At 52.2% G+C, this 27880-nt stretch overlaps 1 protein-coding gene across 2 annotated transcripts in view; it reads right to left on the minus strand.

Annotated features, from left to right (window-relative positions):
• KIAA1671 (KIAA1671 ortholog) overlaps positions 1–27880 on the minus strand; it is a 172904-nt gene that overhangs the window by 124357 nt on the left and 20667 nt on the right. For both annotated transcript variants that reach the window (XM_027566467.1, XM_027566466.1), the window contains exons 2-5: positions 11059–11239; positions 7683–9281; positions 5684–5771; positions 107–2851 (exon numbers count right to left, since the gene is read on the minus strand). In XM_027566467.1, coding sequence (XP_027422268.1) covers positions 107–2851; positions 5684–5771; positions 7683–9226 — 4377 coding nt within the window. In that variant the 5' untranslated portion in view covers positions 9227–9281; positions 11059–11239. The remainder of the gene's footprint in view (positions 1–106; positions 2852–5683; positions 5772–7682; positions 9282–11058; positions 11240–27880) is intronic.

A 27880-nucleotide genomic window follows, 5' to 3' on the forward strand; every position in this document is an offset into this window, starting at 1 on the left:
CCACTCATCCCCAGGCCCACCAGGCCCACGCAGGTCCTGAGTTTGAGGCCTCTGGCCTGCGTGTTTCACCGGCATTTGAGAAAACTGCAACAGCCTTCGTACTCACCTTTTGACTGTCTCGATTCCCCGACTCCTGCCGACAGAGCCCTGTCTTGGTGTCTCTAGCCTCCGCACTCTCCCTGGGGAGACTGGGCCTCCCTTTGGGCTGCTCCTGCCTCCTCTCTCTGGCTTCCTGCATGATGGACAGGCCCTCTCGGATTTTGAGAGGCGGGCCTTTCTCCGAATAGGCCCTCTTGACATCCAGCGGTGACCTTCCCAAGTCCCGCAGGTGGTCGGCCCACGGGACCACACCGCTCTCCTCGCCCCTCCCCGGGGGTTTCCTCGGGGTCCCTTTCCTCTGGTCGGCGGGGGACGACTTGGGCTGCACACTGGCCCCACCGCCTGGATCAACCCAGGCAGTGGCAGGCTTTGACTCAGCCGAGGGATGCTGGCACTTCGCGCTGTGATGTTTACTAACAAAGGTCTTCTTCTCATCCTCAGGGATCCCCGAGCCTTTTTTCCGGGGGCCGGCGGCAGGACCCGAAGAGGCCCCTGGATTCTTTTCAGGAGGAGCCGAGTGGGGCGCGCCCCAGAGGGGAGAGCTGACCTTGTGCGTGGCTGCCCCCGGCGTCTCTGCCAGGTACTTGCCGGAGCCAGGAGTGGAACCAGGGCTGGTTTCGGCAAAACTGGCCTGTCTCTGGGGAGCCTCGGCTTCCGGGCGCTCCTTTAGGCTCCTCCGTCTCTGATCCGCCTCATCTTGTGGCCCGGGCCTCTCGGGGTCCGAGCCCCTGAGCTCTGCAGGCGAACCCGCCATCCACTCCTGAGCCTCCCGCGGGCTTCCGGCTGGCGGCCTCTGATACTCGGCCATCAGCGCATCGATATCGAGGACGCTGGACCTGTAGCCGGCCTTGGCTTTACCTGGGAACGTCTCACTGACCGCTTCCGTCTTCCTTCGGACCAGGAGCTCGCTGGCTTTCGGGGGACTTCTGAAAGCCGGGGGTGTTTGGGGAGCGCCGCCAGGGGACGTCTTGTTCCCGCTGTCCTTCCAGCCGTTCTGAAAACCACCGCCGCCTTCCGGGCCCCGACGAACCCACACGGCATCGGCGTCGGAGATCCTCTCACCGGGGGAACCCAGAATCCTGTCCCCGAGAGACGCCGGATGCTCTGTCGGCTTTGGAAAGCTTGTGTGCTCGCGTTCTCTGCCCAGGGCCCGGTTTTTACCGCCCACGGTCTCCAGCAGCTCTTCACGGTTCAGAGGAACCGAGGTAGGGGTGTAAGAAAGAGGGGATAGGGGTGGGGCTGCTTTTCTAGAAGGTTCTGTCCAGTTTTCAGGCCCCGGCCTAACCACGTTCTTGGCTTTCTGAGTGTCGGGGATCTGATAGGTCACAGCAAAAAAAGTCGCCTTGGGTTCTACAGGCGACCCCTGCTTTGCTGCAGGAAGAACCCAGTCCAGTGACGTACCTGGGCTCCCCTGCCGGGTCCCCTCCCGACCCGGGAGTAGCTGGGGCTTTCCTAAGGCACCCGGGGCCGTGGGGCTCAGGTGGTCCCCTCTTGGCTCCGCCCTGGACGAGTGCTCTGGGGGCAGGAGGCTGAACTCATCGAACTTCACGTCATGGGGCAGGGTCCGCCGCCTCCATCTGTCCAGCCTCTGGTCGCCAGGGCTCACCCTCCGCCTCCTGGCTTCGGGCTCTTGGCTGCCAGCCATGGCCAGGGGCCCCGTCTGCCCCAGCACGTCCGCCTGAAGCTGCACTCGAGAGTCATCGGCTTCATCCCTGGCCCTGGGAAGAGGCTCTGGAGGCGCCCCCCGGGGCGGAGCCCTCTCCCCCGGCTGGATTCCGGCTCCTTCAGTCCCCGGGTGCTGGGCCTCCAGGGTAGTCCTCGCAGAGGCGGCCTCGGGGCTCGGCTCTGTGCCTCTCCCTTCGCTGAGCCCCACGGCGGCTTTGTGCCAGCTCACGGCCACCCCGCCTGTCCATCTGGGTGACGGGCAACTGCCTCCATGCGTGTCCTTAGGCTCTCGGTGGAACTCGGGCTTTGGCCCGCTGACCTCACGGGTCCCTCGGGCTTCCCAGATCAAACTGGCCCTTTGGACGGACCCCACCTGGCCCTCCGGCCTGCACTTGGGGTCGGCGGGAGTCATGGCATGGGTGACCTCCTGGGAGGGCGGGGGCCGAGACCGGCTGCTGCGGAGAGTCAGGGCCTTTTCCTCGGGCGCCGTCAAGACGGCCTCGCTGTGCGCGCGCTCCCCGACGGCGTGCACGACATCGTACCTGGGCTCAACCCTCTCGGGCGCGGGGGCGCTCTCCGGGAGCTTGAGGAAGGGGTGATGGCTGCCCTTTTCGCCCCCAGGGTGCCTTCCCAGCAGGGAGGACACGCGATGCTGTCTGGGCTCACCGCTGGAGAAGGCGGTCCCTCCGCCTCGCTCCAGGTCGGGATCTTCCAGCCACTCTCGCTTTAGGGCTGTGGTTTGCGGGAAAGAGCTTCTGGGTCCAAGGAGTCTGGATCTGGGCTCCGAGACGTTGGCCAGGTCCGCGGGGGTCGTGGCCCAGGGACTGCGTCCCGAGGGGGCGGTGATGGTATGCTTCTCCACGTGATTCTCGAACACCGTGGCCCATACGGTCTGGAAGCTTCCATCATCATCTGGGGTGCCCTCGGAAGGGCTCCGGGCCCCCACCGCGCTTTCACCCCGAGCGCCGCCGGGGACGCGGTCAAAACTGTCTTTCCGCTCTGTCTGTCTGGGTTTCTCCCTGGGGAGGCCAGGCTTCCAGGGGCTTCTTGTGACAGATGTTCCTTCCACGCCATGCCTGTCCTTTGGCTGGGAAAACAAACAAAAAGAAACAATCCATTTATTTAAAGATTAAAAAAAAAATTTTAATATTTATTTGTAAAAGTTTGCTACAACATTATAACAAATTCAATGAAGTTTTTTTTTTTTTTTGATGTGGACCATTTTTTAAGTCTTTTTTGAATTTGTTACTATGCTGCTTCTGTTTTATGGTTTAGGTTATTTAGAGTATGGATCTCAGCCCTCCTGGCCAGGGATCAAACCAGCATCCCTTGCACTGGGAGGTGAAGTCTTCCCCATTGGGCTGCCAGGGAAGTACCGAAACAATCCAATATAGGTCAAAGGATTTGAAATGGAAAGGAAGAGGTGAGGTGACTGAAATCACAGCAGTGAGAAGCCATCCAGTCTTACAGACTGAACACAGCCAGTGAGGGAAAACAGGCACTCTCGCCCCGCTGGCGAGCAGACAAACGGGCACCGCTCTTGAGCCATTCAGTGCGTCTGCCGTCACTTTAAGATACTCATTTCCTTTCATCCAGCCGGTTTCCTCCCAGAATCCCTGCTTTGCCCACGTGCACAAGCCTACCTGAACAAGAAAGTTCATACAGAACTGTCAGTGAAACAGAAGAGCCTAGATGCTCATCTGAAGGGCTAAATAAATTTTGATATATGCAAACAGCTGACTACCACACAGGCACTTGGACCTACAGAGACAGGGTGGCTCCCAATGTCCTAAGATCTAAGGACACTTAAAACGCTGTTGTGTTGATGGAAGAAAAGCAGAAGGAGGAATAATAAAATACTATTTAAAAAAACTGTAGGGGTGTGTGCATGTATATACATATATACATGTAGATAAACAGTGGAGAAGAGATATCAATCAATCTGACCAAAAAAAAAATAAAAAAGAGCATTGGTTCCATTTATATTAAAATCTAGAAAATGCAAATGAATCTATAGTGACTAAAAGCAGATTGGTAGTTGCTTTGGGGGAGGAGGGGGCAGCTGTGGGGGGGAATTACAAAGAAGAAACTTGCAGGTGCTGGAAATGTCCTCTGTCTTTATGGTAATGACGGCTTGACAGATGTACACAGAAGTCACAGTTCACCTGCTTTTACACTTTAAATATGTCCAGTTCACTCTATGTCTGTTATACCTCAATAAAGCTGTTCAAGAAAAAAGTGAGCTCAAACCAGGGCTCTGTGACAACCTAGAGGGGCAGGACGGGACAGGAGGGAGGGTCAAGAGGGAGGGGACCTGTGGATATACTTAAGGCTGATTCATACTGATGTATGGCAGAAACCAACACACCTTGTAAAGCAATTATCCTCCAATTAAAAATAAGTAAATAAATAAAAGAAAAACTTGAAATTTCAGAAAGCATCAATCACAAACCCATGAAACCCAGCAGTTATTTTGTGAGATTTTTTTAAAAAAATTAAATAGACTAACCGAAAATACTTTCTAAGCAATTTAATTGCTGGTGATTTTTTTCTCCTTTTCCTAGCTGACAAATGAGGGGGTGAGGAAAGGAGCTGGGGCCATAATGGTGGGGGGGGAGTTGAGGGGGTTTCTATTAACGTTTTTTGATTTTTATTTATTTTTGGCTGTGCTGGGTCTTCCTTGCTATGCAGGCTTTTCTCTAGTTTTGGCGAGCGGGGTCTGCTCTCTGTGGTGCATGGGCTTCTCACTGGGGTGGCTTCTCTTGTCTCGGAGTATGAGCTTTAGAGTACAGACTCAATACTCACAGTGCATGGTCTCAGTTGCTCCAAGGCATGTGGGATTTCCCTGGATCACGGATCGAATGTCTCCTGCATCGGCAGGTGGATTCTTTACCACTGAGCCACCAGTGAAAGCCTCTGCTACTGCTGCTGCTGCTAAGTCACGTCAGTCGTGTCTGACTCTGTGCAACCCCATAGACAGCAGCCCAATAGGCTCCTCTGTCCCTGGGATTCTCCAGGCAAGAATACTGGAGTGTGTTGCTATTTCCTTCTCCAATGCATGAAAGTAAAAAGTGAAAGTGAAGTCGCTCAGTCGTGTCCGAGTCTTAGCGACCCCATGGACTGTAGCCTACCAGGCTCCTCCGTCCATGGGATTCTCCAGGCAAGAATACTGGAGTCGGTTGCCATTGCCTTCTCCAGTGAAATCCTATATTAGCATTTAAAAAAATTTCATTTGGCTGCACCAGGTCTTAGTTGCAGCATGTGGGATCTAGTTCCCTGACCAGGGATCAAACTTGGGCCCTCTGCATTGGGAGCTGGGAGTCTTAGCCATTGGACCACCAGGGAAGTCCCAACATTTCAAAATCTTCATTAATTTCTCAAAAAAGCAGACATTCTTACACAGGAAAGCCATATCCTCCTCCTGTTTGCACAGACAAAAATTTATGCCTGACAATTATGTTTGCAAACAGTATGCAACACCAAGGAACAGCAAATCATGGGGCATCCCTCATGGCTCAGATGGTAAAGAATCTGCCTTCAATGCAGCAGACTCAAGTTCGATCCCTGGGTCAGGAAGATCCCCTGGAGAAGGAAATGGCAACCCACTCCAGTACTCTTGCCTGGAGAATCCCATGGGCAGAGGAGCCTGGTAAGGCTGCAGTCCGTGGCGTCACAAAGAGTTGGACACGACTGAGTGACTAACACACACACACACACACACACACAGAGCAGAGTATCACAGTCTATCATACCGGAAGGGACTTTAAAAGTCCCAACATGAAAGGAAAAAAAAAAATGTCTTATAGTCCATGAGAGGTTTCTGAGTCTTTCCTGGATCTTCGAGATTGTAAAAGCCCCTTTTCCAGTAAGTATCACTACCCACTGGGAGAAAAAAAGGACGTGCCAAGCGGCTTCTTACCTTTTCTCTTGGTTCTCTGGGAAGCTCACCGCTCAGCTCCAAACACTTTTCGTATCTGACTTCGTTGCTTGAAGCTGCACTGGAAAACCTGTCGCAAGAGACCCAAGTTACTTGTGCACGGCCAGAAGCTGGGACTCCCTCCAGCCCACACCCCGTAACCAGTTCAGGAACCCAGGGGTGAAGAGCACTGAGGTCATCAGAGCAACCCTGCCCCATTTCCTCCAAGATGGGTCGTGTCCTTTCCAGTCGCCAAACCTCTCGGGCCCAGGAGGGAGAGAGCCTACCTTAAGCACAGCATCACTGGGGTGGCGGCAGCCCCGGGCTCGGGGGAAGGGGCCTGGGTGTTCGTGCCAGCTCTCCTTCTTGCCTCCCCACTGAGGGAGCTTGGCTCAGGCTCGTGACCTCACCTGAGCCTCTGTCTCTTCATCTATAAAACGGGGATAATTAACGCCTCCCTATCATCTTTTGTAGGTCAGATAAGAGGCTACCCAAGGCCCTAATAGCTACATGAGGGTGTAGAGAGAGGAGCGAAGATGCCCCAGGAGTGATAATTAATGGCTGCAACCCCACAACAGCCAGCAGCCCCACTGCAGACCGACCGCGGGACTCGGGGGCAGTGGGCGGTCAGGGAATGTGTCAGGGAACAGGCTTGCCTTTGCTTCTGGGTGACCTTGGCCCAGTCTTGATCACTCTCTGGGCCTGTTTCCCAGCTGTAAAGGGGAAACGAGAGAAAGGGGAGTTGGAGCTAGACTTTTCCCCATCTCTGCCGAGTTCTCTGGAGCAGAGGCTGAAAGATTAGTTCAGGGTTGGGGGCCTGCAGAGAAGAGGGAGGTGAGACAAATCAAACGTCTTGAACTTGACCCACGGGCAGCAGTCCAAGGGCTGGCTCCAGGGACGCGTGAGGCTGTGCAGGAGTTGTTTCTAAACCCAGAGCCTCGGTTTCCCTACCTGTCAGATGGGAATAACCTGAGGGACTGGGGGGCGGGAGACTCAGGGAGGGGAGGTGCGTGAGGCCCTGACGTGGTGCCCCTTCCTCTGTTCCCTGGTTTTATTATTTTGTCACACCGTGTAGTTGGCGGGATTTTAGCTTCCTGACTAGGGACTGAACCTGGCAAAAGCGCTGAGTCCTAACCACCGAGTGGCCAGGGAGCTCCCCTCTTTCTCTGTTGCCCGAATTCAGGGGTCCTCGAGCCTGGCTGCACATGAAAATTACTTTGGAGACTCTGAAAAACCAAGATGAGAAGCCCTCTCCAGATCTGCTGAATCAGAGTCTCTGGGGGTGGGGGTCAGGCATCGATATTTTTTTTTTTTTCCAGGTCATTCTAAATGCTGACAGCCAGTGGTCGCAGCTCTGGCCGAGCTGGTCGCCCTGGTTCCCAGGGCCGGGAGGGCAATCTGCCCAGAGCTCCCGCCCCCTGGAAGCTCAATTGCTGACAAACTAAGTTGGTGGCGTGCGTGCCATTAATGAGCTGGGGACACACCCTGGTGGCATCTCCCTATCTTAGCCGAGAAGCCACTTGCGGAAAAACAAAGGAGGAAGAGATGTCAGGGGCCAGGCCCTGCTTAGAAAATTATCATTAACCAACAGGATTCATCCTATCATTTGGGACTATTAATAAATACAGTGTGTCGAGGGCTCTCTTGGGCTGAGCGATCTCCAGCGGTATCTGAGTCTTGGCCTTAATCCTTTAATGCAGGCCTTAACATCATTTCCCTTTACGAGATGAAGAAACCGAGGCTCAAGGTGGGGAAAGCGACCCGCTCAAGTCACTGGCCCTGCCGCTGGCACGCACAGTGAAGCGGTGCCATCCTCCACACTTCAGCCTCCTGATCTGAGAAATGGGGGCTACTGCCACTTTCTCTCAGGGCTGCGGTACCAAGTGTGCCCAGTACAGAGCCTGGTGCCCTGCAGTCTCCTTCCACCTCGTGGAGGGGGATCTCTGGTGAGGGGCTGGGGCTCTTGGAGCCTGGGGGAAACCCGTGGGGTATTCCCACTTACAGTTTGGTCAGGTCCGCTGACAGTGGCCGTGTCTGGACCACCCTCCTCCTGAGCTCCGGCTTTGCTTCCGAGCTCTCGGTGGCCCAGCCTTTGATCCGCTCCTGGACACTCACGCCCGCTTTCTCTGGCTCCGGCGGGATGGCTGGGGACTCAGGGGTGGCTGGTGGGGACTCAAACCCCGCTGCCAAGGCCGAGGCGCCCTCCTCCCCAAACAGGCCAATGCGATTCTTCACGCCGCCCCGGGGGGTCTGCTCTCCCCCGACCCGGGTCTCTCCAGCAGCCTCTCTGCTCCTGACCTCAGCCATGTCTTGGCCTTTTCCAGGCCTGGGCAGAGGGGACTGGGGGTCCTTGGCTGCCTTCTCTGGCTCCCTGTCCAGCTTGGCTTTCTCCTCCCCGAGACCCTGGGCACTGGTGGGGGTGACCCTGGCCGGGCCCCCTGCGGTTCTGAGGCTGCCCATCTCCCCCTGCTTCAACAGCAGCCTCTCTTTCCGTTCCTGGATCTTCTGGGCCACCTGCAGGAAATCGGAATCCGGGTCGTGTGGAGGTGCCTCTGCTTTGACCAGACACTCCCTGTCCACCCTGGGTTCTGGGTCCGGCCTCTCGGGTCCCCGCTGCTGGGCGGTGGGCCCTGCTGTGGCCTCATCTGCCACCTTCCTCGCCAAGGCCTCTCTGCTCTCGAACCGGGCCGTGAGGTCCACAGACAGAGGCCTGGGCCTCCTCACCCACGTCTTCTCGGGAGGGGTTGGGGGCAGCTTCCCCACCGCGGCCACCCCGCTGGGGCCTGGCTTCGGAGTCTGAATGGACTCGGTAAAGATGGCTGACACAGGCCTTCTCTTTGGGCGAGGCCTGGGTGGCTCCGGGGCGGTGCCTCCCGCGTCCTCCACGCTGCTGGCCTTTGACAGAGGCTCCTTTGGGCCGGTATCCTCTGGGGTAGCCACCGTCCTGGAGTCCTGAGGCAGGGAGGCTGGCCGGGGGAGGCTCCCCACGGGCTTTCGGGCTGGCGGGGCAGGCTTGGCGGCCACCTCAGGACGGGGGGCGGAAGCGGGTCCCTGAGACATGCCTGCATTGGCCTCGCAAGCCCCCTTCCCCAGAGCGGGGCCGGCTTTGTTGCTTTCGAAGATCACGGGGTTTGGCATGGGCTGTGATATGGCGGCCTTAGGGAACAGAGACACGTTTCTCGGGCGGTCCCCACTCCCCGCCTCCTGCCCGGCCAGGCCCGGCATCTTCTCGTTCAGACGCCCTGAGGCCACGTCCTGGGAGAGCCCCCCGGCGGGAGACGGCCTGGCCAGGCTGGGCCACAGGGGTGTCACGTCTGCGGCCTTCTCCTTGGAGAAGGGTTTGGGGGCGAGTCTTGGCAGAGGAAGCAGGCGGACTGGGCTCCTGAGGGGGCTTTTTCCTTCCAAGAGCAGTGTTGAGGGGGGCCCAGGGGCATCGCCAGCCTGGCGGAAGTAGGTCCGCGTCAGGGCCTCCTCCTTGGAGAGCTCGCCCAGGCCTGGCACCCCCGTCAGGGAACTTATGGAGCCGACCTCCACCCGCGTCGCCATGGTTACGGTTGTGGCTCCATGGGGAAGAAGCACGTCAGAAACGGAGAGGCAACCACTAAAAAAAATTTTTAAAGTAAATTTAAGATTCAGTCAGTGTCTGGGTTGAAACAGAGAGATTTGAGGGGGAGATGGAGATGGATGAAGATCAAGAGACCGGAGCCCCGGGTCTGGACTAGAGCTCTCCACTGACCACCGGGCAAGCCTGGGCCAGTGGCCTGCACCTCTCAGCTCTGGGCAAGGTCAGTGGACTAAAAGGCCTGACTCTGAAGTTCATTCCAGCTCAAAGGCTGCCCGAACCATGCCAGTGTTCACTTGGACTTTCCCAACTCATTTAATCTCAAGGCCAGCTTTCAGGGTAACGAACGATGCTCTCAGCTGTACAGATATGGAAACCAGTGGAGAGAGGCCGAGTAACTGACCTGAAGTCACTCAGAGAACAAAAGAGGCAAAGTTGGGCTTCGAACCTGGGTCAGACTCCAGACGCACACCGCAGGCTCCCAGGGTAAGCCCTGGTGAGATTCCTGTCCCTGCCCCTCGCAGTATTTTCCCATTTCAGAGCCTGCGCACGTCAGGCTGATCCTCACCCTCTTCAGAACCAAGCACAGAGAGGGCAGGTGACCAGCGCCAGCTCATACAGACACCCAAAGCCGGTGTTCCCAAGGTCACAGAGTTGGCAAAAGGCCTCAGAACTTCAGCTCCCCAGACCGTCCCTTATCTTTCCCCGTCCCAGTCTTTCCAGAAGTCTTACAAAAAAGAAAAAAGCCATCTTCATCTTCCACTCCACCTGCTGTTATTATTATTACTATTTTTTTTTTTTTTGCCTTTGGGTTCTTTTCAGCTGAACACCTATTTTAAGCTGACTGCCTTCAGAGTCTCAGTAAGAAGAGTATCATCAGCTAAGGACGCGAGTTACCACAAGTCAGGCCTCAGGGAAGCCAAGGGCTCCCTCTGTCTCACGAATCACATCCTCCTCCCTACAACCCTATGAGACGGGGGTGTGATCATCAGCCCCTGTTTTGCAACGGCTCAGGCACGAGCCCCTTGCTCCTCCAGCCATGAGCTCTGCTCTCTCAGGACAGGAGACCTCTCTGGTCCATCCTCCAAAGACCCTGAGAGGCAGGGCTTGTCCTTATCTCCCTTTGTAAGGATGGGGCCCAGAGAGGTGGTCCGACTTGCCAACCATCACACAGATGAAACTGGATCTCAAGTCCTGGATCCGTTCAACTCTCCCCTTTTAACAGTAAGGTCCTGTTCCTTTCTGGTTGTAAAAACTGCCAGACAATTTGCTGTTCTCGATGCATCCCCTACCCTAAAAACCCCACCTTCATGCCAGTGCTGTTTCCCTACAAAACTGCCCCCATCCTGCCCCCTCGTCTAGATGGGCTAAAAGTAGAAGGTGTTTTAGTTCAACGCAAGCCTCCCGCTTCCCTTCTGGGGGCCCCACACTGCTGCCCCCGGCTCTGACTCACACAGCAGCCTGCAGGAAAGAAAGGCGGACAGATTTTTATCTTTTCTCTTCCCTACACGCTCGATGGTGCTAAACTGATTCCTTCTTCCCAATGCAAAGAACACCGTCTAGATGGGGTCAGAGGCAGAAGACAGGGATGGAAACAGAGAACCAGAAAATCGAGAGCAACCTGGGAGGAATCCGTCGGCAGTGACCCGGGGCGGAGTGCACAGGCACACAGAGTCCTGCCCCAAACCGGGACTGCTCATCATTAGAGCCAGCTCCCGTGACCTCCGGGACACAGATGTGAGACATGGGACAAGAACAGGATATTCAGGGGACAGAGAGAAGATTCCCTGGCAGAACCCACAAGAGCCCCACTTACCCGAGCTGGAAGGTCCTGGCTGCAGACGTGTGACTGCCGGAGAAAGCGAGCAGTATCGTATCTCATCGCGGATGAACGGGACTGTCTGCACACTCCCCTGGCAGAAGCCGGCAAGGGGTGGGGTGGGGGGTGGGGGGCAACAGGGGTAGGCTGGTCCTGGCAGGCTGAGTTTCGGGCAGTTCTGGGGAGACACAGGGCGACAGGCTCAGTTCTGGGGTTCTGGCAAAAATATGGGCACAGACAGCACGAAAGCTTTTGAGCTCCAATCGCATCCCGCTGGCATCTCTGCCAGCTTGTAAAACTCAGCGCTCCTGTCAGCTTTTCAGTATTGTCGCCTTGTGGATACATGTAGGCATTAAGGGTGCAGAGTCCGCAGTCGGCGCTCAATAAAAACCGCCCCTGTTCCTCTGAAACATGTTTTATTGAGCACCTACTGTGTGCAGAAGGATGAATAAGAAATATCTCCTTTGTTCAGGGAATTAAGAGTCTTGTGTGAGAAACACACACACACACACACACACACACACACAAGCAACTATGCTGGGCAATAAACATGGCTTATAAAGAGGGACATGGGGGGAGTGCTTCCCTGGTGGCCCAGGGGTTAGGATCCTACGCTCCCAAAGAAGGGAACACAGGTTTGATCCCTGGACAGGGAACTAAGGTCCCGCGTGCTGCAAGGTGTGGCCAAAAATAAATAAACCAAAAAATTAAATAAAGGGGGCTTCCTAAGAGGCTCAATGGTAAAGAATCCACCAGCCAATGCAGCAGCTGAAAGATACATGGGATCGATCCCTGGATGGGGAAGATCCCCTGGAGGAGGAAATGGCAACCCACTCCAGTATTCTTGCCTGGAGAATCCCAGGGACAGTGGAGCCTGGCGGGCTACGGTCCGTGGGGTCACAAAGAGTCAGACACGACTGAGACACTGAGCGACTGAACACGCATGCAAATAAAGGGGGACATGGGAACACAGAAAAAGGAAGATTGATTGCCTAGAGTTGGGAGTGCTGGTCCCAGGAGACTCCCCTGGCCTAGAGGAGGTAACTCATGAGCACTCGGGAGCTGGCCAACTCGGGAGCTGGTGCCCCTGGCTGTCCTGCTCAGCAGCACTTGGAGGTCCTCACACGCCTCCTTGGGGCCTTTGCACATGCTGTGTCTGCTCTCTGAGACGCTCCTGTTGCTACACACAGACACTGGCCCAGCCAAGGTCACAGTTCAGACACCACTGCCCGCCTCCAACCCAGTACTCTTACATGTCCAGAGACCCACAGACACACAGCAGGACTCATAAATACACAGTTATATTTCATAATGCAGGATGCCTCGCTTCATATCAACGGAGGTCCCCAGAGGACACCCCAGCAGCTAGCACAGTGGCCTGGCAGATAAGAGCACTGAACGCATCGTTATTGAGTGAATAAATAAATGAAGAGCTATCTTCCTGGCCCTGCTGCCCAGGTACTGCTAAGATTCTGAGTAAGGGCAGGAGTCCTGAGTTCCGTGGCACTGAGCAGTCTAGAACATAAGGTAAGCAAGTTCCTCTGGCAAGCTCTGGTGTGGCCGTGCGTCAAATGCTACTGAGTGACAGAACCAAAGAGCTGTGAAGAGCTCCGCTGGGCAGCCTGGCCCACCCCCACCGACACTGACGGGGACTGGCCACTGTCAGACACCTGCTGTGATGGCATTAACCCCACACTGTCACACGCGCTCATCTGCCCGAAGGTGGCAGGAATGGATGCTTCTCTGTACGGCTTTTCCTGGGAAGGACCACCGAGAGCATCGTTGCTGAAGCAGGGTCCATGGCTCATAAATGTCGCCTGAAACTTTGGGATCCCTGAACCCATTTCAGGGGCCAGACTGCAGGGGAGGGAACAGGGGAAAACAAGATAAAAGATTCTTAGTCCACTTCCTTCTTAACCAGAAGGGTGTCTCTGTTATCCGTAATTTCCTTTCTATCTTGGGCTCCCTCTCAAGTTTCCATTTAAAATGCCAGGCAGATGCCTGATCTATAAATATGGTTGCGGGAACGAATCAATGAATGAATCAATCAATCACTGAACACAGTGGGGGTGGGGTGGGGAAAGAGCTTTTAAACCACCGTAGTGGATGGCTAAATAATATTTTGATGTCTTTCCCAAACCTAGAAACCCATGAGTCTCAGGTTTTCCTTTAACCTGTTGTAAAATACAAGGAGACTGACTGAAACGCATGCTTTAAAATCTTGCTTTAAATGCATCACATATGTTATGCTTAATTTAAGAGATGTTAGTCTCTTCCAAAACATTTCAGAAGCCCACTCACACAGAAGACAGATGCTATTTTTTTTTTCCTGGGGTGGCCTGGCTCGCTCTTTTCAAATATATTAGCACGGTTGCCAGAGTCAGGTAAACAAGAGCCTGGAGAAAGCAGGGACACGAGGTATGAGCTGTGTCTGGTTTTCTCTACGAATCAACGTGGAGGTTGGCTCGGAGAGGGACAGACGGGCAGCTCTGGGAGGTCAGGAGGCCAGGGTGGACCAGGACACGTTGGATCTGTGGGCGGCGGGTGGACCTCTGCCGTCCCTGAACCTGCCAAGTCCGCAGGCTCGATCTCCCTGAATTGATCTGCAAGGTTTGAGATTCCCATTTCCTGCAATTTTACGCAGGGAAAAACCATGTTCCTGGGAGCTGAGTCACCAACACCAACAGCGGCTGAAATGAGACAGGCGCCCCAGGTCAAGAGCATTCATCCCTCCACCCTTCTGACCTTCCTTCTAGAAGTCGGGCTCTGCATCGGACGCTGGGGGCGCGGCCATGGAGCGCATAGGCTCCAAGGGGATCCGACAGAAGCTTGAAGGGGCAGAGCAGGAGAAGCCCCTCCATTCAGAACCGGACTGTTCGGCAGCTTCGCTCTCAGATTCGGAGGCGCTGATTCATTCTAACAGCTGTTGTCGATCTCTCATAATTACACCCCTAAGTCTGATCCGAGAGCTCACAGTCATTCACTCAGCCAGCTCTGGGTGCCGTTTTCCTGGGAATGCCACCATCTGCTGAGGGCCGGGAGCCAGTCCTGACATCTCCCAGTATCTTCCGGAATGTGACCTGGCCTCCCAAATCTGCAAATCCATCCGGCGTGGCACCCCGTGCAAGGGTTGCCCCCAGGAGAGCAGGACTGTGATAAACGCGGGTACTTGGTCCACTCACAGACCCCAGTAGGAGAGGGACCAACATGTAATGTCAATGGAGTGCGTGCATACCCTCCTCTCCCTCCCATGGCTGCGGCCCTAGTTCATTCATTCATTCATTCATTCCAATACACAAGTACTGAGCACCTACTCAGCCGGTATAAAGAGCTCGCCTGCCAATGCACGAGATATGTAAAAGACACGAGTTTAATCCCATCCCCTGGAGAAGGAAACGGCAACCCACTCCATTATTCTTGCCTAGAGAATCCCATGGACAGAAGAGCCTGGCAGTTTACAGTCCATAGGGTCGCAAGAGTCGTATGTGGCTGAAGCGACTTAGCACGCGCACACACCATGTGTCAGGCTCTGTGGATACAGCAGTGAACAAAACATATAGAAGGCCCTGTTCCCATGGAGCTGAATGATGAAGGTGGGGACAGACCATAAATGACATAGACAAGCAAGACACATGGACAGTCAGGTAAGTGACTTTCTCTGCTGGCGCCTCCTCCAATCTGTTCTGGCAGCAACCAGAGGGATTCTCTAGTACACAGGGTTCATCATGCCACTCCCCTGCTCAAGGCCCACATGGGTAGGTCTCCCCACTGCCCTCTGAAGGAAGATCAGACTCCCCTGGGGCCCACGGCAGGGTCTGGACCCTCCCCAGCTTCAGGCTCATGACGGACGGCTCCTCCTTTGTCTGCCTGTCCCTCACACTCACTCACATTCTTCAGCACATGAACCCTAGTTGGGTCACGAGACCCACTATCCTTTTCCTTGCCTTCAGGCTTCTACACTGCCATTTCCTGCCTGGCTAACCTCAGCACCAGCCACCTCCTTCAGGAAGCCTTCCTTGATGTCCCAGGGTGGGTTCAGGTACCGCCTCCCTGCTCTGCTATCCAACTCTCCTAGCTCCTCCCTAGCCCAGCGCTGATCCTGCATGTGGCAACTGCCTCCAGACTGGGAGCTCCTGGCCAGGAGGGTCCTGAGTCCAGTTCACAGCTGTATCCCCAGAGTCTGGCACCATACCAGACATGCGGTCAGTGTGCAAAAAATACCTCCAGGGAGAGCATGCCTGAGAGAAGGAAATAATAGTATCCAGGGCAGGTGTGGGTGTGAGAAGCTGACGTGCTCACCTGCTCCTGGGGACAATGCAAGTGACAGAAGCCGTGTGGCAATATTCACTTCCCGCTATTATTTTTGGAGATCCCATCAAGAGTCAAGGACTCAGTGACTCTGCACCTTCTGCCTTCTCCCCTGGATTACCATCATTCTACAGATGTGGAAAATGAGTCAGATCTCAAGCTAGTGAGGGGGAATGTTACGGCTGAAATCTTCTGACTATGAATCAAGTGTTTTCCCCACATATACCTCACCCCAAAAACATTCATTTATTTTTAACTTGGTCGTCCCGAGTCTAAAAATGTGTACTGTGGAAGGACTCTCACGCTCGTGCTTAGTCACTCAGTCGTATCCAACTCCGAGACCCCGGGAGCTGTAGCCCACCAGGCTTCTCTGTCCAGGGGATTTCCCAGGCGAGAAACTGGAGTGATTTGCCATTTCCTCCCCCAGGGGATCTTTCCAACCCAGAGGTCGAACCTGTGTCTTCTGTGGCTCCTGCATTGTGGGCGGATTCTGTACCACTGAGCCATAGGGGAAGCACTCTGCGGAAGGAATCTAAAGAAAGACAAAATCACATACACAAAAATGCCCTCTGCTGTGTTATCCATCCCGCTGCAATATGCAATAAGAACACATCCCAGATTTAGGGTGATAGACCTTATTTGAAAACACTCAGGACTCAAAGGAGAAGGCAACGGCACCCCACTCCAGTCCTCTTGCCTGGAAAACCCCATGGGCGGAGGAGCCTGGTAGGCTGCAGTCCATGGGGTTGCTAAGAGTCGGGCACGACTGAGCGACTTCACTTTTCACTTTCATGCATTGGAGAAGGAAATGGCAACCCACTCCAGTGTTCTTGCCTGGAGAATCCCAGGGACAGGGGAGCCTGGTGGGCTGCCGTCTATGGGGTCGCACAGAGTCGGACACGACTGAAGCGACTTAGCAGCAGCAGCAGCAGGACTCAAAAGTCATTTGAAATCTCTAAAGAGTTGCAAAGTCAGCGGGTAGACCAGATCACGGGTTTCCAGCCTGCCCACAAATGGCACAAAAATCCTTTCACACTACATGGCCTGAGTTTGTGATCAGAAAAGATGGTTGCCATGGAAGTCATGGCAAAAACTCAGAAATAATCCACATTCTCCCCAAAAGGTGAACGCCTCTCAGCCACATGTAAGGGGCTAGTCTGCATCTTCTGAAAGTGAAAGTTGGAGGGGTGGGGTGGTGGAGTCTGCGTAGGAAAGTGGGAAGAGCTTATGAGAATGCCATTGAAGAGAGGGTGACAGATGGAACATTTTTAAAATATTTACTTATTTTGGCCGCGCCAGGTCTTGGTTGCGGCATATGAACTCTTAGCTGCAGCATGTGGGATCTAGTTCCCTGACCAGGGATCAAATCCGGGCCCCCTGCAACGGGAATGTAGAGTCTTAGCCACTGGACCACCAGGAAGTCCTCGGATGGGGTATTTTTTGTATTCAAGGCTGTGACAATGGCAAAGATTGTTTGAACAAATAGTCAAGGTCTGGAAGAGAAAAGGGACAGATGAAAAATAAAAATGTGTCAGGGACCTGGAGAGGAATTGCTATATTTATAAATTGCCTTTCATTTTGAGATTCCTTATTTCCATTCATGTTGTTTGTGCAGATTTCTTTTTAGGCTTCAATACCGGAAGTCCCCCTCAGAGCTGTGTTCTCCCCATCGATTCAAGATGGAGAGGCACCAAGGCTCCCTTCCTGCCCACTTTCAGAGCTTTCAAAAGCCAAGGATAAACACAAATATTATTTATTAAGCACCATACTGGATGCCAGGAACTGTGCTAAGTGCTTTGGGAAGAGGACCTCATGCATCTCCTTAACAACACAAAGAAGCAGGTCCTGGGACTTCTCTGGTGGTCCAGCAGTTAAGGCACCTCGCTTCCACCGCAAGGAGTGCAGGTTCCTGCCTGCAGCGCAGCCAAAAAAAAAAAAAGGGGCGGCCCTAACAGAAGCCCATGTTACTGGTGAGGAAACTGAAGCTGGTGTACCAAACGGATCTGCCGTGGGAGGTGGGAGTAACCCTGATCCAGGCTGCCTGCCTGGAGGGTTTCTTCCAAAGTCCACTGGGCTTAACCAGAACAGGTGCTTTTTATGATGTTACAGTGTAAAGGACACTTAACACCCATAAGGGCAGCTATTATCATTCTCAAAAGTGCCCATGTTGGGACAGTGGATTATTCTGTCATCCTACTTTTTAAAGAATACCATGGCAGAAACCACATAATAACATAAAATTCATCATTTAAAAGTGTGCGAGCAGTGACATTTAGTAAATCCATGGCATTGTGCAACCACTGCCACTGGCTAGTTCCAAAACGCTTTCATCACTGCGAAGGAAACCCCACACCCAAAAGCTAAGCATCACCCCCCTTCCTCGTCACCGCCCCCACTCCCGCCGCCCCCATTCTCTGGCAAGCACTGCTCTGTTCTCCGTCTCCACAGAGTTGCCATTTCTGGGTATTTCAAAGAAATGGAATCATCCAACATGTCTCTCACTCTAGTTTTGGCCTCAGTTCCTCCACCAACTCGCAATGAGGGCTTGGACAAGTCCCCGCCAGATTCTGTGATTCTCATTTGGCTCAACCCCAGGACTTATCAGGTCTGCATTATGCAACTTTTCTCTGTCCATGGTTCATCACCTCAGCCCCACCTCTACCCCCAACACTGCAGCCCAGCTCTCTGGATTCTGAGCTGCCTGTTCCACCCCTTGGTCCCTCACGATTCCTTCTGAAGTGGTGCTGAATAAAGGACTGCTGGGGGACTCAATAAAATTCTTATTCCGTGTTGACAGAAGTAGAGAGCTAAGTGTCTTACTGGAATGTGTGTGATTTTTGTTAAGAACTGTCTTCATCAGTAAGGCCTTGGCTTCTGTGTCAATTTCAAGTTGTAATGAGTTAAGAGCTGGGGCATCTGAGACTCCAATCCACAGGAACAGGTTGAGGTAAGGGTTATCCCCCAACTGGCCCCAGATCACCAGATGTGGGTGGCACACATTCACACCCACACAGAGGATACTGTGGTTTATAGAAAGTGCTTGGGAAATGCTGATGTGTGTAAACTCATGTCCTTCCAAGCAGGACTTTTCGGAGCCTTTGGTGTGAGCTAATTGGCGTCTTATACACTCCAGAGCATAATCTAAGCTGCTTCACCCCAGCACCCCTTCTCCAGGTGCAACTGCTGATTTGGAGAAAGAATGTTACAAGTGACCTTTACGCCTCTATGTAAACATCCGTCTTTTCAACTTTCATTGGCCTGTTCCTTCCTACTATTTGTGCTATTTTGGGACTGGCTATGCACTCACCCCAAACCATTAATCAAGCAGCTTTTTTTGCTTTGTTTGTTTTTCTCTGGATCCAGGATGGGCAAACTACAGTCTGCAGACCACATCGGGGCCCACTGATTGTTCTTGTAAATAAAGTTTTATTAGAATACAGACACATCCACTCATTTACATGTAATCGATGGCTTCTTCTAAGGTATTAGGAGAAACCTGAGTGGTTGCCACAGAGGCCATACGGTCCACAAGGCCTTAAATATTTACTCTCTGGCCCTTTACAGAGTTTGTGATCGCTGCTCTAGACTGTGGAGAACTCAGTCCCCTGAGAGACCGATTGCACTCCCCCAAGGATATGACATCCCCCTCTTTAAATTACCTAAAGCTCTCACACTTCTGGCAGACACCCATGCCTTCATTAAATCTTTACAGGCTCTCTACGTGACAATTACAGAAAAACTCAAAAATATGGATGAGCAAAATGTTTTTAATAATCCTAAATCCCACCACCCAGAGCCAACAGCCATTATTAGCAATCTGATGTCCATCAATCTGGCCATTTCCAATAAAAGTGGGGACTTACTCTCAAAACTAAAATGGAATCAGGGCATGCCGTGCTATTTGTTCAGGAGCTTGCCTTGTTTCATTTAATTTCAAAATTACATCATAAACATCTTTCACATCAAATAGCTGCATAACTTCTACAGCCGTTTTTCATGCTTTGTAGTATTCCATTACATGGCTCTCTCATCATTACATGGAAACCATCCCCCACTATTGTATCCCTAGGCTGTTTCCAATCGCTGGCTGTTAAAACCAACACTGCAATGAACACTCACATGCAATGAACTTTCCCAAGATAAATGTTGCCCAGAAGTGGGCTGGCTGGTTCCAAGGGTGTACACCGCTGTTTTTTTTTCCCCCGAGCTTTGGATATATGCAGAATGGACCTTTACACCAAAGGAAAAAACATTCCATGATGACTCACTTCAAAGCTTAGGAGGCCAGGGTTCTTAACCTCTGCCCTGGGGCAGACCCAATAAAGATGTCTAATGAGCAATAAACCAGGGCCCTGGGGGGGCTGGCTGTGCCATCACTGGGATCTTTACTGGTTCTCATTTACGGCCGGACCATCACACACTTAACTGTAAAATTTGCGAGCACAATTAGAACCGGTGGGTCACAGGGAGAGATGAGTCTAGGCCCGGCAGGAAAGCTCTGGGAGGCCTGAACGCACTTAGGAGAGGTGGGGAGAAGGAAGCCCCACCCCGGAAATGACGTTCACAGCGGAGGCAATTGAACCTCGGAGCTCAACTCTACACATGCACAGCGCAAGAATGTGAGTATCAAGCGCGCTCTCTTTATCTGATCTGATCTGAAGAGGTGCATATTGCCCTTCAGAAAAATAAATACGTAATTCTCTCCGAGCACAGATAGATTCCTGGAGGAATTAGCCTATTTTGGCCCAAGAGCTGCCTTAAGTTCAGACTCAAACCCTGGGAAGGTCTGATCATCTCGCGCACCAGCCCCCACCGCCCCCCACCCCCTAGCTCCAAAATAAATGGCCCCCACTGTCCATCGCCTTGGGGAAGGCATTCTAGACCATCTGCACCCACCCACCCACACACAGGCCAAAACTAACCAACTTGATCTATATTATAGGCCCTGCCTACACTTCCAGATTCCCAAAGAGCTCCCATGACCTGAGTATCTTCTTCACTTATTTATTCTCCGTGGAGAACCCTTTACCCCACAGCAAAATTTCCATTTGCCCAAATCCCACCCGTGATTTCAGGGCAGATGGAGGGACACCTCTTCCAGGAAGCCGATGCTGATTTCCTAAGCCAAAGTGTCTTCGGACCTTCTTTGGCAATCTGCCTGATCATCAAGCCTTGCATCAGAGACAAAGCCTGAGGGTCTCCCCTGGCAAAATTTAAGGATCCCTCCCCAGCTGGCACAGGACACAGACCCCTCTGGCTCTGGGTTCCCCTTTCCAGAACCTACCTGATGCCTGGCAGACGCAAGGCAGAATAGGCGAGCATGGGGCTCCCCAGAGGTGGAAGGCAGTCCATGAGGGACACATGGTGATCTTTAGTAACACTTAGGGTGCTCTGAAGGGCTTTCCAGGAGGCTCAGTGGTAAAGAATCTGCCTGCCAATGCCCATGCACAGGAGCCTGGCGGGCTATAGTCCATGGGGTGGCAAAGAGCTGGACATGCCTGAGCGCGTGAGCAAGCATGCACGTGCTTACACACACACACACACACACACACACACACAATGCCTTGATATCCAGGTATAGCACGAAGCTTTTGTGAATGACATCCTGTGAAAACTGTTTCCTTTCTGATTCTCAAGGGTGCCTTCCCATGAAGTCCTGAGGCTGTCTCTGCATGGTGCCACCATGACTTTAACACCTATTCTACCTGCTATCCTGTTAGTATACTGAAAGACAGTATACGCCCCAGTTTAAGAAAGACAAAACAGCCCCAAGCTTAGACCATCAGCTGCAGCAGTGGACTTTAAAATATAATTTTATTTTCACTATATTTAATTTTACTGTTGTTTTCAATTTAAAACAATTGTTTTATTTTAAACTATTTATTTTATCAATTTAAGACAGGACACTAGTTTGCTATTTATAATACAGATTTTCATAACATTTCTTTTAAAATGTTAACTTTCAGAAAAGTGAAAAGTTTGAACAGAAAATGATGGTACAGGGGTTATGTGGAAATGGCAAAAGGGAAAGTGTAAAGAACATGGCATTGGATTCAACAACAGGCAAATGCAGCTTCTGGTGCTTCCTCTCCATCTTCCTGCCTGGAACAAAGATGTGATGCCTGGAGCCAAGGCAACCATTTTGGGACCATGGGCTCACAAGTGATACTTTAAGTGACATGAAAAAGACCTTAATGACATAGCTGAGCCACTGCACTAACTGAACTATTCTCCTCTGGATTTTTGTTGTTGTTACTGTTATGTGAAAAGTAATGATGTACTGTTTAAGCCATTGTTCATTAAAGTTTCTGTTACACGAAGGCAAAAGCGTTCCTAACGGACACAGAGAATTTGGTACAAATTGGCTAAGCAGACAAATGTCTTCTAAGTAAACATAGTGAATGCAGTCGTGCTTTTGACAAGCCACTTCACCCCTGAAAGCTCGGTTTCTTCACAGGTGAATTAAGTTCAGTGATACTTACCTCAAAGGATTCTGAGGATTAAAGGAGATGGTGCGTGTAAAACACCATCAGTATACTTGGCACATACATAGCAGGTTTCTGCAAATGCATGGTAAATAATGAGCAAATAAACAAACAGAACATGAAGCCTGTTGGAGGGACTGGTAGGTTGGTGGATTTTTTTGTTTGTTTTAACCTAGACTTAAAGGGATAGCTCTCTGATGAAGGAATTTGAGGGAGACAGTGATTCAGGGCACTCCACCCTGACTCTCAAACCGTACCCCAGTGCCCAGCTGGGGACAGGGGAAGGAAGAGTGACTGACTAAGCGGGTACTGTTTGCAACGCTGGCCTAAGGTCCAACATGAGCCTGTCATTTACACAAGCCTTGATTAAAATCAGAGGGCAGCACCAAGGAACGCAGATCCCAAAGAGAAGCCAGGCACAAGAAAATCCTGAAAGAATCGTCAAGACTGAACCCACGGATGTAAACAGCCCCAGGTCCATCCCTGGCTGTTGCACCCACCCCGTCCCACCCCTCCCCAGCCATAACCATCAGGGCACTGCCCATGGCCATGAACCTGTGGTGCCAGCTGACACGCCCTCTCCTGACTTTCCCAGGATGATAACTGCACCTCCCATGCCCTTCAGGCAGCTGACTCCTCCTCCTCCTCCTCTGGGACCAACTTCCCAGCACCCCTGTGGACCTGTCAGGGCCCGGCTCTGCCAGCCTTGAGGCACGACAGTCAGGCCCTGCTCCTGGCACAGGAACTGAGGCCTCCGTGGAGCTGAAGAAATACCCCTGGCCCAGCCGCCAGTGAGAGAACCCCATGAACTGTCCTGAGTTTCTTCAGTTGCTTTGTCCTGACCTATGAAGCTGGGCCCTGGGAAAGCTCTGTGTTAATAATTATCATTGTCAGATCACTAACACGAATGGAGCACTGACTTTGTGCCAGACAACACACTAAATGAATTCCCCCACTTAATCCATCTTCTGAGCTGGGCTGCGTGATTAGGCCCACTAGATGGATGAGGACAGTGGAGGCCTCAAGGAAAGTTTAGCAGTTTGCTTAAGAGATGCAGTCAGGATTCGAACTCTGACAGCCTCACTCCCAATCCCACCTAGTTCATCCTCACAGCAGCCAACAGCTGTTGGCTTAAATGATGCCATTCCCTGCCCTCACCCTGGATCCCTCCCACCCCGGCAGTGCTGGGTGCTGTTAATCTCTCCAGTGACCTTCTGGAGCTGATGCTATTTTTATCCCCATTCTACAGATAGGTAAACTGAGGTTTCAAAAAGCAAAGTGAGGGGCTTCCCTGGTGGTCCAGTGGCTAAGACTCTGTGCACCCACTGCAGGGGGCCAGGGTTTGATCCCTGGTCAGGGAGCTAGATCCCACATGCTGCAACCAAGAGTTCACAAGCTGCAACCAAAGATCCCACATGCCTCAACTAAGACCTGATGCGGCCAAACAAATATTCAAAACAAACAAACAAACAAGAACAAAAAGCAAAGTGATTGCCTGAGTACCAAATCCTACAAGGTAGGTCCTGCACTGCACTTTCCCACATAAGTACTAAACTTTAAATGTCAACTGATTTAAATTAAATGCAATTTTTAATTCAGTGCCTCAGTCACACCAGTCCCATTTTAAGGACTCAACCAGCACAGGAGGCTGGGTACCTTACTGAACAGAACAGGAAATTCTATCGGACTGGGTTGTACATACCCGATACACAGATGTGTAAACTGAGGCTCAGAGAGAGGGAGTCACAGGGGCAGGAAGGGACAAGCTGGCATTCAGTCCCTGGATGGTCTAACTTCACCTTCAGCCCCCCTCAGCATGCTGAAGGAATGGGCCTCCAGGCTGACTGCCCTGACCCCAGGCCCAACCTTGTTTAACTGAACCACGAATTATTCACCCACGGTAAGGAGTCATGACCTTTAGCATTGCTGAGAATAGTTTATTTTGACCTCTTTCGCTCTCTGCCTTAAACGCAGGGTGAGAGGCGAGGGAGGCAGAGGAGAGGCCTCGGTTAATGAAAGGTTCTAGTTAACAGAGGATGCAGCCGCTCATTACGTAGCGCTTGTGGTTTAAAGTGAAGGGTGCCGCGTGTTCAAGGGGTCAGCCAGGGGCCTTGTGACTCCCACATCCATCGTCTTTATCAGGCGGTACTAAGAAAGCCGCTGTCTACAGGGCCAGAATGATACCATCGACACAGGAGGCCAGCACGGTTCACTTTCCAAGGTAACCTTTGCCACCTACAAGGATATAGGTGCCTCTCTGCGTGATACACGAGTTATCGTGAGCACATTCATCTTTTACCCTTTCAGGTGGAGGCAGGTACAAAGAGTTTCGGGGCGGGGGGTGGGGAGCAAAAATACAATTAAAGATAAGCTTTAAATTCATTCCCTGGGGTGGTGGCCAGGGAAAGGGGTGAACTGAGGGCCAGAGAGGGAGATTTCTCACTTTGGTAACTGCATTTTGAGCCTTGTGAATGTATATTAACCTGGCCAAATGAATATGTAACAGTTAAATTTTAAAACATTTAGGTATGATGTGGACCATGAAGATTGTCGTTTTATATAGATGCACATGGATGGGCATACAAGTATGAACATGTGGATACTGAGAGACAGTGTTAGAAGAATATATAAGAAATACCACGTGGTCTGGGGAGATCCCACACGCCACGGAGCAACTAAGCCCATGCACCACAACTACCGAACCTGCGCTCGAGCCCTCTGGCCGCGACTACTGAAGCCCGCGTGCCCACAGAAGCCTGTGCTCCACGACAAGAGAAGCCACCGCCACGAGAAGCCTGCACACCGCAACCGAAAGTAGCCCCACAACTCGAGAAAGCCCGCATGCAGCAACAAAGCCCCAGTGCAGCCAATAAATAAACAAACGAAGAAATGTTCAGAGGGGCTGACTCTAAGTGGAGGGAAACTAGACCACAGGGGATTTTATTCCTTTTTTTTTTTTGCTTAGCTATAGTATCTAAATTTTATATCCTACTAATAACAACCATTTATTGAACATGTAGCCGGTTTCCAGGAGAAACACTTCACAGGCAAAGACTCATTTTGTAGTATTTTACTCCCATTTTATAGAAACTGAGGCTCAGAGACACCAAAGACCACGAAGACCACCACCTGGGTTCCTTTGCTGCATTGACTTCTGATCAAATGAATGTGCTTGTCACAAGGAAAAAAGAAGTGTTTTAAAAATGCTAGATATGTGGGAATTCCTGGTGGTCCAGAGGTTAAGTCTGCACTTCCATTGCAGGGGGCACGGGTTCTATCCCCAGTCGGGGAACTAAGGTCCCGCATGCGCTGTGGTGTGGCCAAACATAAATAAATAAAAAGAATGAGGACAAGAAAAAAAAATGGAATTGCAATTATTATGTTTTTAATGCTAGATGCGTGAAAGCATGAAGTGAAACAGAATAAATTTCTGAATATAAGATGCATGTCAAAGACCCCAAACCTTTCTCCAGAAGGGTGCGGCTGATTCCTAGAGTGCCCTGCCCTATACCCTCAGCTCTGAGATGCAGAAGGCTGCCTACTGAAGATGCCCGTGATGCTCTGGCTTGTTTTCTGGCCACTGGAGCACAGGCTAGAAGTGCCCCACGGGCAGCCTCCCACCTTAGACGGATGGCAACTGGTGTATCAATGCCCCAGCTCTCTGCTTCTCTGGGGTAACCTCCGAGGTGCTGTCGGGGTGACACAGCCTATGTTAGCTCCTTAACTTCCCTGTCTCACCTCCACACTCGCCTGATGGTGCTTCCTGAGGGCACTGTCTCCCCTATCTGGTCACTCCCTTCCGCAGTAGGCCTGTTTCCAGACAGACTGCAGGCTCTCTACCCACCTGGACTCCAGGCAGACCTACTGCCTCTCACAGGCAAGTCTAAAGTGAACGACAGGACAGACTCAGGATGGGCCAGGACTGCAGCTATAATGAGAGGCAGCATCCACAGAGTGGGTGTGTGTGTGTGTGCGTGTGTTGGGAGAGGGTCTACCCTATGCTCCCAAATCCTTTCATCTCTAAAAGATATGGAGAAGGACCCATCCAAACCTTCTTGCTTTCGGTCACCAGCAACAAAGCTCTGCAAAGTCCCTCTGAGGGCAGCGAGGGCCCTGCCCTGAGCCATCCCACTCAGCCACCAGGTCTGAGAAGAATCACCTCGGCAGACAGGGGTCTGTTCCCTGAAGAGTAATTTCAGACCCCTCCCCTGAAGGCAAGCTACCCCCGATCTGGTGACAGAAAACACTACGATCTCCTAAATTCAGATTAAAAACTACCTGCTCTCAGTTCTTCCAGACCCTAATTTTGCCCAATGTAATCAGCAGTTATTAAGAGCTCAGAGGATGATGTGCTTGGGAGACAATATGCAGGACTGGCAACCAGAAGTCCCGGTCCTCTGTGCCCTGTCTGTGTCCCTCTGTAAGACCATGCAGAAAGAGGACCTCCAGAGTCAACCAGCTGGTGTCCAATCCCATCTTGACCTCACCAGCTGTGTGACCTCGGGCAAGTCACTCCACCTCTCTGAGCCTTGGCTTTCTCAAGTATAAAATGGAATCATGAGTAGGTATTTCACGTGCTTTTGTGAGGATTAAAAGAGATCACACGTGCAAAATGGTTAGGGCACCGCCTGTGGCTGCCATATGCATCAGTTACAGTCCTTACCAACAATATTATTAATCACCAACTTAACGGACATGAGTTTGAGTAAGCTCCGGGAGTTGGTGATGGACAGGGAAGCCTGGCGTGCTGCAGTCCATGGGATGGCAAAGAGTCGGACACGACTGAGTGACTGAACTAAGAGAGAGAATGAGGGATCGGGAGGAGCCTGTGCAGTTAAACCAAGGGCAGGATAAATGTGGGGAGCTGGGGGAGGGACGGGCTTTGTCCAGCATCTCAAACCACACAAGGAACCAAAGAGGCTTAGGAAATGTATACAGCAGGCGCTCGGTATGCAGGAAATCTGCTTATCATAAAATTCCTCCTCAGAAGGTGAACCCAAGGAAATGACCTCTCTGGGCTTGGAGATCCTTTTATGTCCAAAGTGGCAACTATTTTGCAAACGGCCCCAGGTTTCCGGCAGAAACAAAGACAAGTAGCCAACTTCTTCCTAATCACAGCCTCTGGGCTCACATTCTGGTTCACCAGAGCCCCCATCCTTGTCTGTCTGCTGGAGCCGGCAGATCCCCGGCAGAGCTCACCACGCTGAGCATGCCAGCCACCGGGGGGAAGAGCCTGCCCACTGTAGTAGACACTGTCGGAACCCCCACCCAAATCCTCCTGGCACGGGTGGGCAGATTTCTACTGCTGCTGGGACAGTTTAAAGGCGTGTTAAGGAGTCTCCTCAAGGTTCCCAGCACATTTTACAAACCCAGCTGTCCCCAGAAGTATACTGATGGTCAGCAAACCCTCAAGTGTCCCACCACCCAAGAACATCACTTGTCCTGGCACCCTCGCCTCAGGCTGTGCCCCTGAGGGAGCCCAGCCTAAGACACCCCTCTTTTTCCTAGAATCCCTGTCTCACAAGAGATGGACTTGTTCGGAACACCCATTCTCCCCAAGGGCATCGTGAGACGATGGTGAGACACACCCCGTTGTGAAACGGTCTGCTACCCTCTGACGACCGAGATGGTGGGAGGTGCCAACGTATGCGCTGGCTGAATTGGGAGTTGCTCCTTTACCAATTTATTCAAAAGATTTATTGCCCTACTATGTGCCAGACCCTGTGTTTAGGGATGGGGAGATACTGACGAACTCGAAACTCAAGGTCCCTGTTTATATTCAGCTTAGAGCTGGGGAGTGGGAAAGATGGGGAGTGGATTAAGCCAACACGCCAGGACAAAGATAGCAGCATGTGACAAGGGAGGTAAAGGGAGTGAGGTCTGCTGTGTGAATCACGGTTGAATCCCATGAATTTGGGTGATCAAGGAAGGCTTCCTGGAAGAGGTGACATTTCAGCTGCATGACTAAAGGGATCAGAGGGAGCCAGCCAAGGAAGGAGCATGAGGTCTAGGGTTAGAGAAGACCT

This window comes from Bos indicus x Bos taurus, chromosome 17, assembly GCF_003369695.1.
Source record: "Bos indicus x Bos taurus breed Angus x Brahman F1 hybrid chromosome 17, Bos_hybrid_MaternalHap_v2.0, whole genome shotgun sequence".
In the NCBI taxonomy this organism is placed as follows: Eukaryota; Metazoa; Chordata; class Mammalia; order Artiodactyla; family Bovidae; genus Bos; species Bos indicus x Bos taurus.